General features: G+C 43.7%; 2 protein-coding genes and 1 long non-coding RNA gene across 11 annotated transcripts in view; 1 reads left to right on the forward strand and 2 right to left on the reverse strand.

Annotated features, from left to right (window-relative positions):
- LOC127361258 (uncharacterized) overlaps positions 1-12,249 on the forward strand; it is a 76,224-nt gene that overhangs the window by 58,976 nt on the left and 4,999 nt on the right. The gene's annotated exons all lie outside the window — the stretch shown is intronic.
- ubr2 (ubiquitin protein ligase E3 component n-recognin 2) overlaps positions 1-12,249 on the reverse strand; it is a 47,519-nt gene that overhangs the window by 31,489 nt on the left and 3,781 nt on the right. For 2 of the 7 annotated variants that reach the window (XM_051395634.1, XM_051395635.1), the window contains exons 3-17: positions 10,208-10,286; positions 8,904-9,017; positions 6,483-6,613; positions 6,197-6,335; positions 5,977-6,039; positions 5,534-5,654; positions 5,200-5,307; positions 3,550-3,638; positions 1,930-2,028; positions 1,750-1,848; positions 1,352-1,515; positions 1,049-1,148; positions 656-808; positions 289-472; positions 114-175 (exon numbers count right to left, since the gene is read on the reverse strand). In XM_051395634.1, coding sequence (XP_051251594.1) covers positions 114-175; positions 289-472; positions 656-808; positions 1,049-1,148; positions 1,352-1,515; positions 1,750-1,848; positions 1,930-2,028; positions 3,550-3,638; positions 5,200-5,307; positions 5,534-5,654; positions 5,977-6,039; positions 6,197-6,335; positions 6,483-6,613; positions 8,904-9,017; positions 10,208-10,286 — 1,705 coding nt within the window. The remainder of the gene's footprint in view (positions 1-113; positions 176-288; positions 473-655; positions 809-1,048; positions 1,149-1,351; positions 1,516-1,749; positions 1,849-1,929; positions 2,029-3,549; positions 3,639-5,199; positions 5,308-5,533; positions 5,655-5,976; positions 6,040-6,196; positions 6,336-6,482; positions 6,614-8,903; positions 9,018-10,207; positions 10,287-12,249) is intronic. The other 5 variants (XM_051395636.1, XM_051395641.1, XM_051395637.1 and 2 more) reach the window with 5 other exon arrangements.
- The window catches only part of LOC127361227 (uncharacterized), a 36,839-nt gene continuing 34,981 nt past the window's right edge, over positions 10,392-12,249 (reverse strand). For all 3 annotated transcript variants that reach the window (XM_051395705.1, XM_051395708.1, XM_051395706.1), the window contains one exon: positions 10,392-10,694. The gene's annotated coding sequence lies outside the window, so the exon portion shown is untranslated. The remainder of the gene's footprint in view (positions 10,695-12,249) is intronic.

Raw genomic sequence — 12,249 nt, forward strand, 5'->3', positions numbered from 1 at the left:
AGTCAGCCACCAGGGGGGGAAAGAGAGAGTTATTGTAGAGCTGTATGTCATCCATGTTTATATATGTGGATGTATGAGACATGCTGCCTTAAAATGGACGGACAGACACTGACCAGAGGAAGCTGTTCAGGGAAACGAGAGGCGACCTCTGTCCTGCTGAGGAGAACATGGAGTCCTGAGGAACAAACAACATACTGATGTGAGGAAGGTCTTCTCTTCCTCCTTCCTACTTGTAATATGCAATATATATATGTTATTTGTAATATACGTGTGTGTGTGTGTGTTTACCTGCCAACAGTCTGCACACCGGCAGGTGTATGGACACTTTGTCCTGAGACACCTGGTACCTGAACGTCTCCACACAGTGACCGGCCAGACTCAAGCTGATTGGCTGCTCACCGTCTGGAAGGCCGCTGTGACAGTGACTGAGCGCACTCAGACACTTCCTGTAGGCCTCGATGAGCACGCGCTCCTGACACACACACAAAAAGACAATGAATAATGATTAATCAGTAATCAATAATGAACCACCAAACAATAACAATCAGTAAACAATAAGGATCAATATACACTGGATCAATATATAATCAATAATGAACAATCAGTAAATAATGAGTATGTAGTATCTGTTTGCAGTAGTAGTACACAGCCTCACATCAGTGGAGCACCACTCCTGGATCATGGAGATGATGTGAGTCAGTTTCATCTGCAGAGTGAATGCTGCCTCCCACTCAGGCTCCATCTCTATGTGCTGCCCCACCTGTCTCACCACCGGGTCCATACCCTGAGACAGACGGACAGATTCAGGCTGAGAGACAGGCTGCACCTGTCGCTTGCTATGCACAAAGCAGTTGCCTAAACAGACATGTCTGAGTTAAACTGTAGCTCTCTGCACTAAACCCTTTAAGACATATCCCATTTTTACAGTTACAACACAAGGCTGTCATATATGTCCACAGTCTTACTGTCAATTCAATTTTATTTATATAATCATCCATAAAATGCTCCCAGTGGGGGAGGACTGGGCGTGTCTCCAGGTGTGTGCTACCTGCATACACTTGAGCAGCTCCAGAAAAGCGTCGAGACCTTCTAGAAACTTCAGTCTGAGCAGATCGCTCCACTCAGAAGGACGACTGATCAGGACGTACCTGCGCGCACACGCACACATGCACACATGCCCACACACACACACACACACACACACACACACACACACACACACACACACACACACACACACACACACACACACACACACACACACACACACGTTGCTACTGGTGCAAATCAAACTTGTGTGTAAACTGGTGTATAAACTGGTATATAAACTGGTACATAAACTGGTCCTAACTTGAGGTCTCCGATGAGGCTCTGGACTCGTCCAAACTTGAAGGCCTGCTGGGCAGTGTAGCGGTCGAACTGAAAGCGTCCCTGCAGGTCTCTGTGACGAAGGTGATCCACAAACGTCCTGATGATGGTCGTCATCAGGTTCTCCTCCACCATCAGCATCCGGGCCTGAACACAAACAGATGACAAGTGTGTGAACTGTAGTACAGTTTTCAGACTGGTAGAACTTGATGGAGGACTGCGACAGAAGGAATGTTTCTTTATCTCAAGACATTGTTGACTGTGACTTACTAAATGACAAAGACGTGACAATGTTTGATAATTGAATTAAAAAAGAAGCAGTGAAAGCTGTAGTGAGTCTTTATTTCTCACCTCCAACATACACGTTCAGACTAAACTCACCAGTGACGGGACGGTGAATATTTGTACTGACAGGTCAGTGATGGAGAACTCACGGTGGTGGTCGTCTCTCACATAGTCGCTCTGCAAGCGCTCATAACTCTACCAGCAGGAGAGAGAGACAGGCAGAGAGAGAGAGACAGGTGTGTGGAGGTGCAGAGGAGGAGGAGGAGAAGTACTCACCATGGTCGGGACAGTGAAGAGCTGAACAGACAGTGAGGTCACTGATACCACTCGCTCGTGGTCGTCCTCCATAAAATCTGTCTGAAGGCGTCTGTAGTTCTAGAGGGGGGACGACATTTCACCTCTGGGTCAGAGGTCGCTGGTGCAGGGCCGACACCCCCGACCCCTGCCCAACCAAGTTTATTTTGACCTAATCCTACAATGAAGAATGTCTACCCAACATTCCTTCGCTGGTTACCAATGTCTACCCAACACCACCTTGCTGGTTACCAATGTCTACCCAACACCCCCTCGCTGGTTACCAATGTCTTCCCAACACCCCTTTGCTGGTTATCAATGTCTATCCAACACCTCATCACTGGTTACAAATGTCTACCCAACATCTCCTCACTGGTTACCAATGTCTACCCAACGCCTCCTTACTAGGTACAAATGTCTACCCAACACCTCCTTACTGGGTACAAATGTCTATCCAACACCTCCTCACTGGTTACCAATGTCTACCCAACACCCCATCACTGGTTACCAATGTCTACCCAACACCCCATCACTGGTTACCAATGTCTACCCAACACCTCCTCACTGGTTACAAATGTCTACCCAACACCTCCTCACTGGTTACAAATGTCTATCCAACAGCTCCTCACTGGTTACCAATGTCTATCGACTTTTTATCATTTACACACACTTACTGAAGTCGTCTCATGTCCCATCAGATACATCTTGTGACACACTCGTCTAAAGTAGGATGCACGGTTATTATCGCAATAATGGGAAATTTATATTGTGTATTATTCCGATAAATAAATTACAGCTGATAATAACTATGTTTAATTCTTATGACAGTGTCTCAAACTTTGTTTTATGAAAGCCAAAGTATGTTGGTGAAGTTGTTTATGAAACAAATGAACATTTGAAGAGTCAGATCGTTTGTTGTTGTTAACAATAGCAATGTTAGCTCAGAGCTGTGGAATATTAATCTCATTCTTTATTACCCTCAGGTGAGCATAAACTATAGCTCATCAACTTCTTTTTAAAATACAAAAATGTGACATTATCAGTTGTTGGTATCAAGTCATGAGAAGCAGGTAATTATTGGTTATTGTATCAGTATCAGGTCAAGAGAAGCAGCAACCAATAATTGGCTATTGTACTGACTGAAAACCATCAGTGCAACTCTAATCTAAAGGCAGAGAGCTACAGATGAACAGAAAGATTTTCTCAGGTTCAGTGTTTGAACTAAAGAATTTATCGTGCAGATGCTGCTCTGCTGGTGACCTGATGATGTCACATCCTGCTGCTCTCAGGGACCGGAGGCCAATCTGGGCCACCCCAGGATAACAAACACAGATTACAGTTAAAGAGGTCAGAATAGACCTTTTCCAGCAGGCTTTTTGACAGAAATAGTAAACACAGGAGGTACCACTGAGACTAATGATATCTACACTCACACAATTATATTAATATTACTGCTGTACGTGTTTATGGTTGAGCTGAGTCTTTATACAATCATGAAACCACAGGACTGATGGAAAGCAGCAGGCTGTCGTGCATTGTGGGATACTCTGAGCTGATTATAGTACAGGTGTATTGATCAGGTGTGTTGATCGGGTGTGTTACCTTGGCGAACTGGATGGCAAAGATCTTCTTGTATTTGAGGTCCATGAGGAGGCTGTTCATCAGCAGCTGGTGGTAGATGTTCCTCGCTCCTACAGACAGAGAGACACAGACAGCATCACTGCATTAGTTTACTGTTTATGTTCAGCAGGAAGCATATACACCAATCAGCCATAACATTATGAGCACTGCCAGTGGATAACACTGATTATCTGGTTATCAGGGCTCCTATCAGTGGGAGCTATATATCAGGCAGCAAGTAAACATTTGGTCCACAGAGTTGATGTGTTAGAAGCAGGAAAAATGGGCAGCATGAGGATCTGATCCACTTTGACAAGAACCACATTGTGATGGACGACTGGGTCAGAACATCTCCAAACCTGCAGCTCTTGTGGGGGGTTCCAGGTCTGCAGAGGTCAGTACCTATCAAAAGTGGTCCAAGGAAGGAACAGAACCAGAGACAGGGTCATGGGGGGCCGAGGCACATTGATGCAGGTGGGGAGTGAAGGCTGGCCCGTGTGGTCTGATCCAACAGACGAGCTACTGTAGCTCAAACTGCTGAAACAGTCCATGCTGGTTCTGATAGAAAGGGGTCAGAACACAGTGCAGAGCAGTCTGTTGGTCTGGGACCAGTCAGGGAGTCCATACTGACCCCTGTCCACTGTCCACCTACAATGTGAGCATCAGAACTGGACCATGGAGCAATGGAAGAAGGTGATGAACCACATTTTCTTTTACATCTTGTGGATGGAGTTGCTAACTGGAGAAGACATGGCACCAGAATGCATTATGGGAAGAAGGCGAGCCGGTGGAGGCAGTGTAATGCCCTGGGTGATGTTCTGCTGGGAAACTTGGGTCCTGCCATTCATGTGGATGTTACTTTGACACGTAGCACCTAGCTAAGCACAGTTGCAGACCATGTTGACTGTATGGAAACAGTTTTCCCTGATGGCCTCTTTCAGCAGGATAATGCGCCACAAAGCAGAAATGGTTCAGGACCAGTTTGAGGAACAACAAGTTCAAGGTGTTGACTCTGTCTTCTGAACCCCCAGATCTCAATCCAATCGAGCTTCTGTGGGACAAACAAGTCCGAACCATTGAGGCCCCCCTCACCATGTACAGGACTTAAAGGATCCGCTGCTAACGTGATGGTGCCAGATACAACAGCATACCTTTAGAGGTCTAGTGGAGTCCTCGATGGGTCAGGGCTGTTTTGGCGGCAAAAGGGGGAGGCAAGTGGTCATAATGTCATTGCTGATTGGTGTACAGGCATATACACACAAGCATACATAGCGATGCACTGAAACAGATTTGCACCCGATTTGACTTTACAGCAGCATGACATTACGTAACCTCTTGTTACTGAGCAGGCCGGCAGAGGAGCAACATCAGCAGTTTGGAGATATTTTAATTAACTTTTACAACAACATTTAATTAGTAACAGCCGACAGTAAGGAACATCTAATGGAAATAAAACATTTTTAAAGTCATTGTTAGAAAGTACCCAAATGTAAGTACTTGTACTTACATTTACAACAGTGGTATTGGTGCATCTCTACATACATATACTGTATACACATATATACTCACTCTCACTCTCTCACTCTCTCTCTCTCTATATCTATATATAGAAGCTGAGGTGTGTGTCCTTACCTTTCCACATCTTGGAGTCGTTGAGCATCAGCTGGTCCACCAGCGAGGAGTTTTCTCCCTCAGGTCCTATCTGCAGACCCACCTGACACAGGATCCTTCTCAGACCATCTGAAACACAACACAGAGAGAGAGTGCGTTCAGCCCCACTGCAAAGGAACCAATCCCTCGCTCTTCACTGACTTCAAATTGCATCAATGATCCTCCTTTCTGAAAGCTGCTGTTTTTCGCTAGCTTGTTAGAAGTCCAGCCCTCCTGTGGGAGTTGGTTTCCAGAGTACGACTCTATGTAAACACTCACTAACAGAGGGTATATGGGTAATAAAGTCCAGACGTACCAGAGTACTGGATGATCTGTCCCAACCAGCTGAGAGCCTTCAGAGCGAAACACTGATGAGCAACAACAGACGAGTGCATCACCTCCACCCTGAGAGGCTTCGACTGACGACTGGTGTTTCTCTGACCACAGGAGAGAGAGAGGGAGACAGACAGACAGAGGGAGAGACAGAGGCGGAGAGGGTTTTAAATCAAGTTTATTTGACCCCTCAACTATCCACAAACAACTAGATAATATTAGCAAACGGAGGCTGAATCCATGCTTTGCTGCCCTAACATACTATTAATGATATAATAATAATAATATGGTTGAAGCTAGCTGGCGTTAACCACTGGGGTTGCGGGGTAACCAGTGTCGGATAACATTATTCAGCATTGCTGGGTTGCAGCTGACTGTATGCTAAATATGTTAGCAGTCAGGTCAATATGAAGGGAAGACACTCACCACTATAACAGACTTGGCCTGTTCACAGAACTGGAAATCTCCGTATCGCACTGACTTCCTGCCCTGCACACACACGCACACGTGAGCGCGCACACACACACACACACACACACACACACACACACACACACACACACACACACACACACACACACACACAATATATAATGAGAGTACTATAGTATATAATGAGAGTACTGCAATATAATGAAGTACTGACGTCTCTGTCCACGGTGGTGGCGAAGCTGACAGCCTCTTTCTGACTGCAGTTGACCGCTTTCTGCAGCGTGTAGATAACCTGTTCATATGTATGGACTTCATCATTGAACAACATGCAGTAGTAGGTGTCTCCTCTCGCCCTGAAAACACAGAGTACACAGTATCAGTACATGCAGTACCACAGAATACAGAGTATCAGTACACGCAGTACTGCAGTACACGCAGTACACGCAGTACACGCAGTACTGGGACCCTGCTACAGCAGGATCTGGTCTGTGTGTACATACGGGGGCTCCAGTCCTGCAGGTAGCTGGTCCTCCTGGTCCCAGGTCAGCATGTCCACAGCGTACCTCAGGATGATGGAGAAGATGCTGTAACTACGGGCAACCATATCAGCTGGAAGCTGAGCTACAGGATCCTGGAGGGACAAACAGCACTTTAATGAATGTTAATCAATGTACAATACTGTAGAGTGATCATTAGTTCCCAACCTGGGGATTGACACAGTTTTATGGGCATTGTGAGGTGTAGGAGTTAAACATACAGTGGGTACGGAAAGTATTCAGACCCCTTTAAAATTTTCACTCTTTGTTTCATTGCAGCTATTTGCTAAAATCAAAAAAGTTCATTTTATTTCTCATTAATGTACACTCAGCACCCCATCTTGACAGAAAAAAACAGAAATGTAGAAATTTTTGCAAGTTTATTAAAAAAGAAAGACTGAAATATCACATGGTCATAAGTATTCAGACCCTTTGCTGTGACACTCATATTTAACTCACATGCTGTCCATTTCTTCTGATCCTCCTTGAGATGGTCCTGCTCCTTCATTGGAGTCTAGCTGTGTTTAATTAAACTGATTGGACTTGATTAGGAAAGGCACACACCTGTCTATATAAGACCTTACAGCTCACAGTGCATGTCAGAGCAAATGAGAATCGTGAGGTCGAAGGAACTGCCCAAAGAGCTCAGAGACAGAATTGTGGCAAGGCACAGATCTGGCCAAGGTTACAAAAGAATTTCTGCAGCACTCAAGGTTCCTAAGAGCACAGTGGCCTCCATAATCCTTAAATGGAAGAAGTTTGGGACGACAAGAACTCTTCCTAGACCTGGCCGTCCAGCCAAACTGAGCAATCGTGGGAGAAGAGCCTTGGTGAGAGAGGTAAAGAAGAACCCAAAGATCACTGTGGCTGAGCTCCAGAGATGCAGTAGGGAGATGGGAGAAAGTTCCACATAGTCAACTATCACTGCAGCCCTGCACCAGTCGGGGCTTTATGGCAGAGTGGCCCGACGGAAGCCTCTCCTCAGTGCAAGACATATGAAAGCCTGCATAGAGTTTGCCAAAAAACACATGAAGGACTCCCAGACTATGAGAAATAAGATCCTCTGGTCTGATGAGACCAAGATTGAACTTTTTGGCGTTAATTCTAAGCGGTATGTGTGGAGAAAACCAGGCACTGCTCATCACCTGCCCAATACAATCCCAACAGTGAAACATGGTGGTGGCAGCATCAGGCTATGGGGATGTTTTTCAGCTGCAGGGACAGGACGACTGGTTGCAATTGAAGGAAAGATGAATGCAGCCAAGTACAGAGATATCCTGGAAGAAAACCTCTTCCAGAGTGCTCAGGACCTCAGACTGGGCCGAAGGTTCACCTTCCAACAAGACAATAACCCTAAGCACACAGCTAAAATAACAAAGGAGTGGCTTCGGAACAACTCTGTGACCATTCTTGACTGGCCCAGCCAGAGCCCTGACCTAAACCCAATTGAGCATCTCTGGAGAGACCTGAAAATGGCTGTCCACCAACGTTCACCATCCAACCTGACAGAACTGGAGAGGATCTGCAAGGAAGAATGGCAGAGGATCCCCAAATCCAGGTGTGAAAAACTTGTTGCATCATTCCCAAGAAGACTCATGGCTGTAGTAGCTCAAAAGGGTGCTTCTACTCAATACTGAGCAAAGGGTCTGAATACTTATGACCATGTGATATTTCAGTTTTTCTTTTTTAATAAATTTGCAAAAAAATGGGGTGCTGAGTGTACATTAATGAGAAATAAAATGAACTTTTTTGATTTTAGCAAATGGCTGCAATGAAACAAAGAGTGAAAAATTTAAAAGGGGTCTGAATACTTTCTGTACCCACTGTATATACAGTTGGCCTATATCTCAGCATTTTGTTTATTTATGTAAATTAAACTAAAGTAAATTAATATTTATCAAAGTGTATATTATAAATGAAGCTGTGATCACAGTGTACACTGACTGAGCTTCAGTCTCTGATCAACAGCCTCATCTTGCATTAGAAACCAACCAAAGAGCTGAGGAAAGAACAATGTGAAGAAAACAGTGAATCTGTCAGAAAGAAGAATATTAAGTCTGATTGTTAAAATACTAAAAATACAGAATACAGACAGAGAATGTATCAATATATCAGGAAAAGACATCTCTGATCAATATTCACAGGAAATAATCAAACTTCCTGCAGTTATTGAGTTCACTGTTTGCGTTCATTGTTCATTTTATCAGCTGTTCTCTGCAGTTATTGATAATGATCAATATGAAATATACTGAACATACAGCCAGTTTACTGATTGTTAGAACAGGCTGGAACCAGTGCTCTATGTGAAAAAAGACTAACTAACTTAACTTCTGTTTGACACTTTACAAATACAACTGAACTGTATATGTAACACTGCAGACAGACCTCCTCAGTGTCTCTGTTGTTGTCTGTAGGAGTGTGTTTCTGGCAGTAAGGACCCTTCTTCCAGGCTTCAGCATCTCCACAGTCACAGAAACCTCCTCCTCCAGACGTAGTCATCTAACACACACACACACACACACACACACACACACACACACACACACACACACACACACACACACACACACACACACACACACACACACACACACACACACACACACACACACTCTTACTTTATGGCACCTCCAGCTGTCAGTTTCACTGTTTATTTCATTACGAGCTGGCTGTTTCACTACCAGTTGTTAGCTAGCCAGCGCAGTGAACCTGTGTCCGATTGTCAGGGAGTCCATTCACCTCATTCTGTCCTCACTAAAGCGGAAAGCGTTTCAGATGGCGTGGTGTTTACAGAGCGCCACGTAAAAGAACCGGGGTAGCTGGTCTCTAGCACAGAGACAGTAAGTAGTATTTCCAAGAACCATAAATGTCTCCACACAGTCAGTGTCTTCTCCTGCTTCTTCTTCGGATCAGACTAAACATATTACTGCCACACTGTGTTAATAATAGTCCTCTGACAGTTATTTATATTGTATATATAGTCCAATACTGAACACATATTCAGTTTATTATATTACTGTAGTCCAGTTATCCGGTTGAGTAAAGAGACACCAGTACCTCCAGTTGTTGCAGGTCTCCGTCATTGTAGCGTAACATATTTTGTTTTTATTAAAATAAAATTTTATAAAATTGATGAAAACAAGTTTATCACATACAGCAGACCGACTCCCAGCTCAAATGTGTTGCAGACTCTCTGTGCAGCTGATCTTTGACTTGCAGCATCGTCACTTCCTGCTGACACAGATCATCATGAAGACCACACAGGAACCCGGTTCAGCCTGACTCAGGTCCACTACTACATTCCTGATATTAGTCAACTTACAGCAACGTGGACTCAGAGTTTTCTGTTACAAATGTTCAGTCTGGGTCTCCAGCAGTTACACTGACTGATGCTAACCTGCATATGTTGGACAATTAGCAACATTAGCATTAATAATCAGCTATATGGATGATATCTCAGCAGCTGATTAGCTGACTGGCTGATTGGGGCAATTAATTTTCAGATGTAATATTTCTTCAGGTCTGCTGGTGTTTTTTTTTCTGTGCAGTAGTTTGTCATTGACATGTGTCCGTACTGCTGTGGTTATGTACCCACTCTCTGTGGGATTTGAAGACGAGGCAAACCACGACACAGACATGAGGACTGTGAGTGTGTCTGTGTGTGTCTGTGTGTGTGTGTGTGTACTCACCCTGTATCGATGCTCTTTGTGAACGCTGCCCAGGAAACACTGCATACACAGAACACAGGTCGGATCAGCTGCACACTCCCTGCGCACGCACGCACACACGCACGCACACACACACACACACACACACACACACACACACACACACATTATATACATATACAAACATATACAGTGAATATAAACATTTTCAATTCAATTCAATTTTATTTGTATAGCGCCAATTCATAACAGAAGTTATCTCAGGACACTTTTCAAATAGAGCAGGTCTAGACCGAACTCTTAATAAGATTAATTACAGAGACCCAACAGTACCACCATGAGCTGGTTCAGGACTCACCTGATCCAGCCCTAACTATAAGCTTTATCAAAGAGGAATGTCTTAAGCCTACTCTTGAATGTGGTGAGGGTGTCTGCCTCCCGAACCACAACTTGAAGCTGGTTCCACAGGAGAGGAGCTTGGTAACTGAAGGCTCTGGCTCCTGTTCTACTTTTAGAGACTATAGGAAGTAAAAGTTAATAGTTTGTGTGTAAATGTATATATATATATATATATATATATATATATATATATATATATATATATATATATAGTTAGTCATGGAGTTCCACAAGGTTCTGTACTTGGACCAATACTATTTACTTTATATATGCTCCCTTTAGGCAACATTATTAGAAATCACTCCATTAACTTTCACTGTTATGCAGATGATACAGTTATATCTATCAATCAAGCACGATGAAATTAATCAATTACCTAAATTACAAACATGTCTTAAGGACATAAAGTCCTGGATGACCTGCAATTTTCTGATGTTAAACTCAGAAAAATCCAAAGTTCTTGTTCTTGGCCCCAAAAACCTTAGAGACTCACTGTCTAAAGATATAGTTACTCTAGATGGCATTAACTTGGCCTCTAGCACCACTGTCAGGAATCTTGGAGTTATCTTTGATCAGGATTTGTCATTTAAATCCCACATAAAGCAGACCTCTAGGACTGCCTTCTTTCATTTATGTAATATTACAAAAATTAGACACATACTATCACAGACAGACTAATCCATACATTTGTTACTTCAAGGCTGGATTACTGCAACAATATTTTCTCTCTCTCTCTCTCTCTCTCTACAAATAAAATTGACTATATATGCGTGTGTAAATGTATATATACAGCGGGTAAAATAAGACACCATTTTTCTCAGTAAATATATTTCTAAAGGTGCTGTTGTCATGACATTTTCACCAGATGTTGGTAACAACCCATGCAACACACACATGCAAAGAAACCAAAATAAATTAAAGCTGCAAGCAGCATTGGACGGGACCTCGCCATCACCCTACGTCGTGGCCTGCTCGGCGGTCGCCTGCTGCAGCTTCGCCACGACACACCACGTCGCCCCATTTCTAAACCCTCATTGCTAGAAGCTGAGGGAGACCGCTCTACATTGTCATGTGTTTCAGACACTGTGCAAAAGACTTATGCTTTCATAGCGATTAACTTTTGATCACCAACATGTCTAGATTGCAGTGATCAAATTTGAAGTCAATCCAATAAAATCTGTACGAGTTAGTTAAAATTGAAGCCCTGAAATGCCGGAAATGGCATCACAGCTTCCCATTCGATTCAAAATGGCCAACTTTGACGGCATGCCACGGACACGCCCTTCAACGTACAGTCGCAAATAGCACAAATTTTAATTAGCAACATCTCTTGATTGTACTGTCCAAATTTGAAGCAGATCTAATAAGTTCCCTATGAGCCGTTCGTTCAAATACAAGGCAAAAATTCACCGAAAATGACATAACTTTGACACGCCTTTCAACGGCCAAATTTGACGGCACGCCACGGACACACCCTTCAACGTACAGTCACAAATCATACAACTTTTAATCAGCAACATTTTTCAAGTCTACTGTCCAGTTTTGAAGCAGATCCGATAAATTCCCTAGGAGTTCGTTCGTTCAAATGCAAGACCACGGAATTCAAAATGGCCAACTTTTACGGCACGCCACGGACACGCCCTTCAACGTACAGTCACAAATAC

This window comes from Dicentrarchus labrax, unplaced genomic scaffold (genome assembly GCF_905237075.1).
Source record: "Dicentrarchus labrax unplaced genomic scaffold, dlabrax2021, whole genome shotgun sequence".
NCBI classification, from domain to species: Eukaryota; Metazoa; Chordata; class Actinopteri; family Moronidae; genus Dicentrarchus; species Dicentrarchus labrax.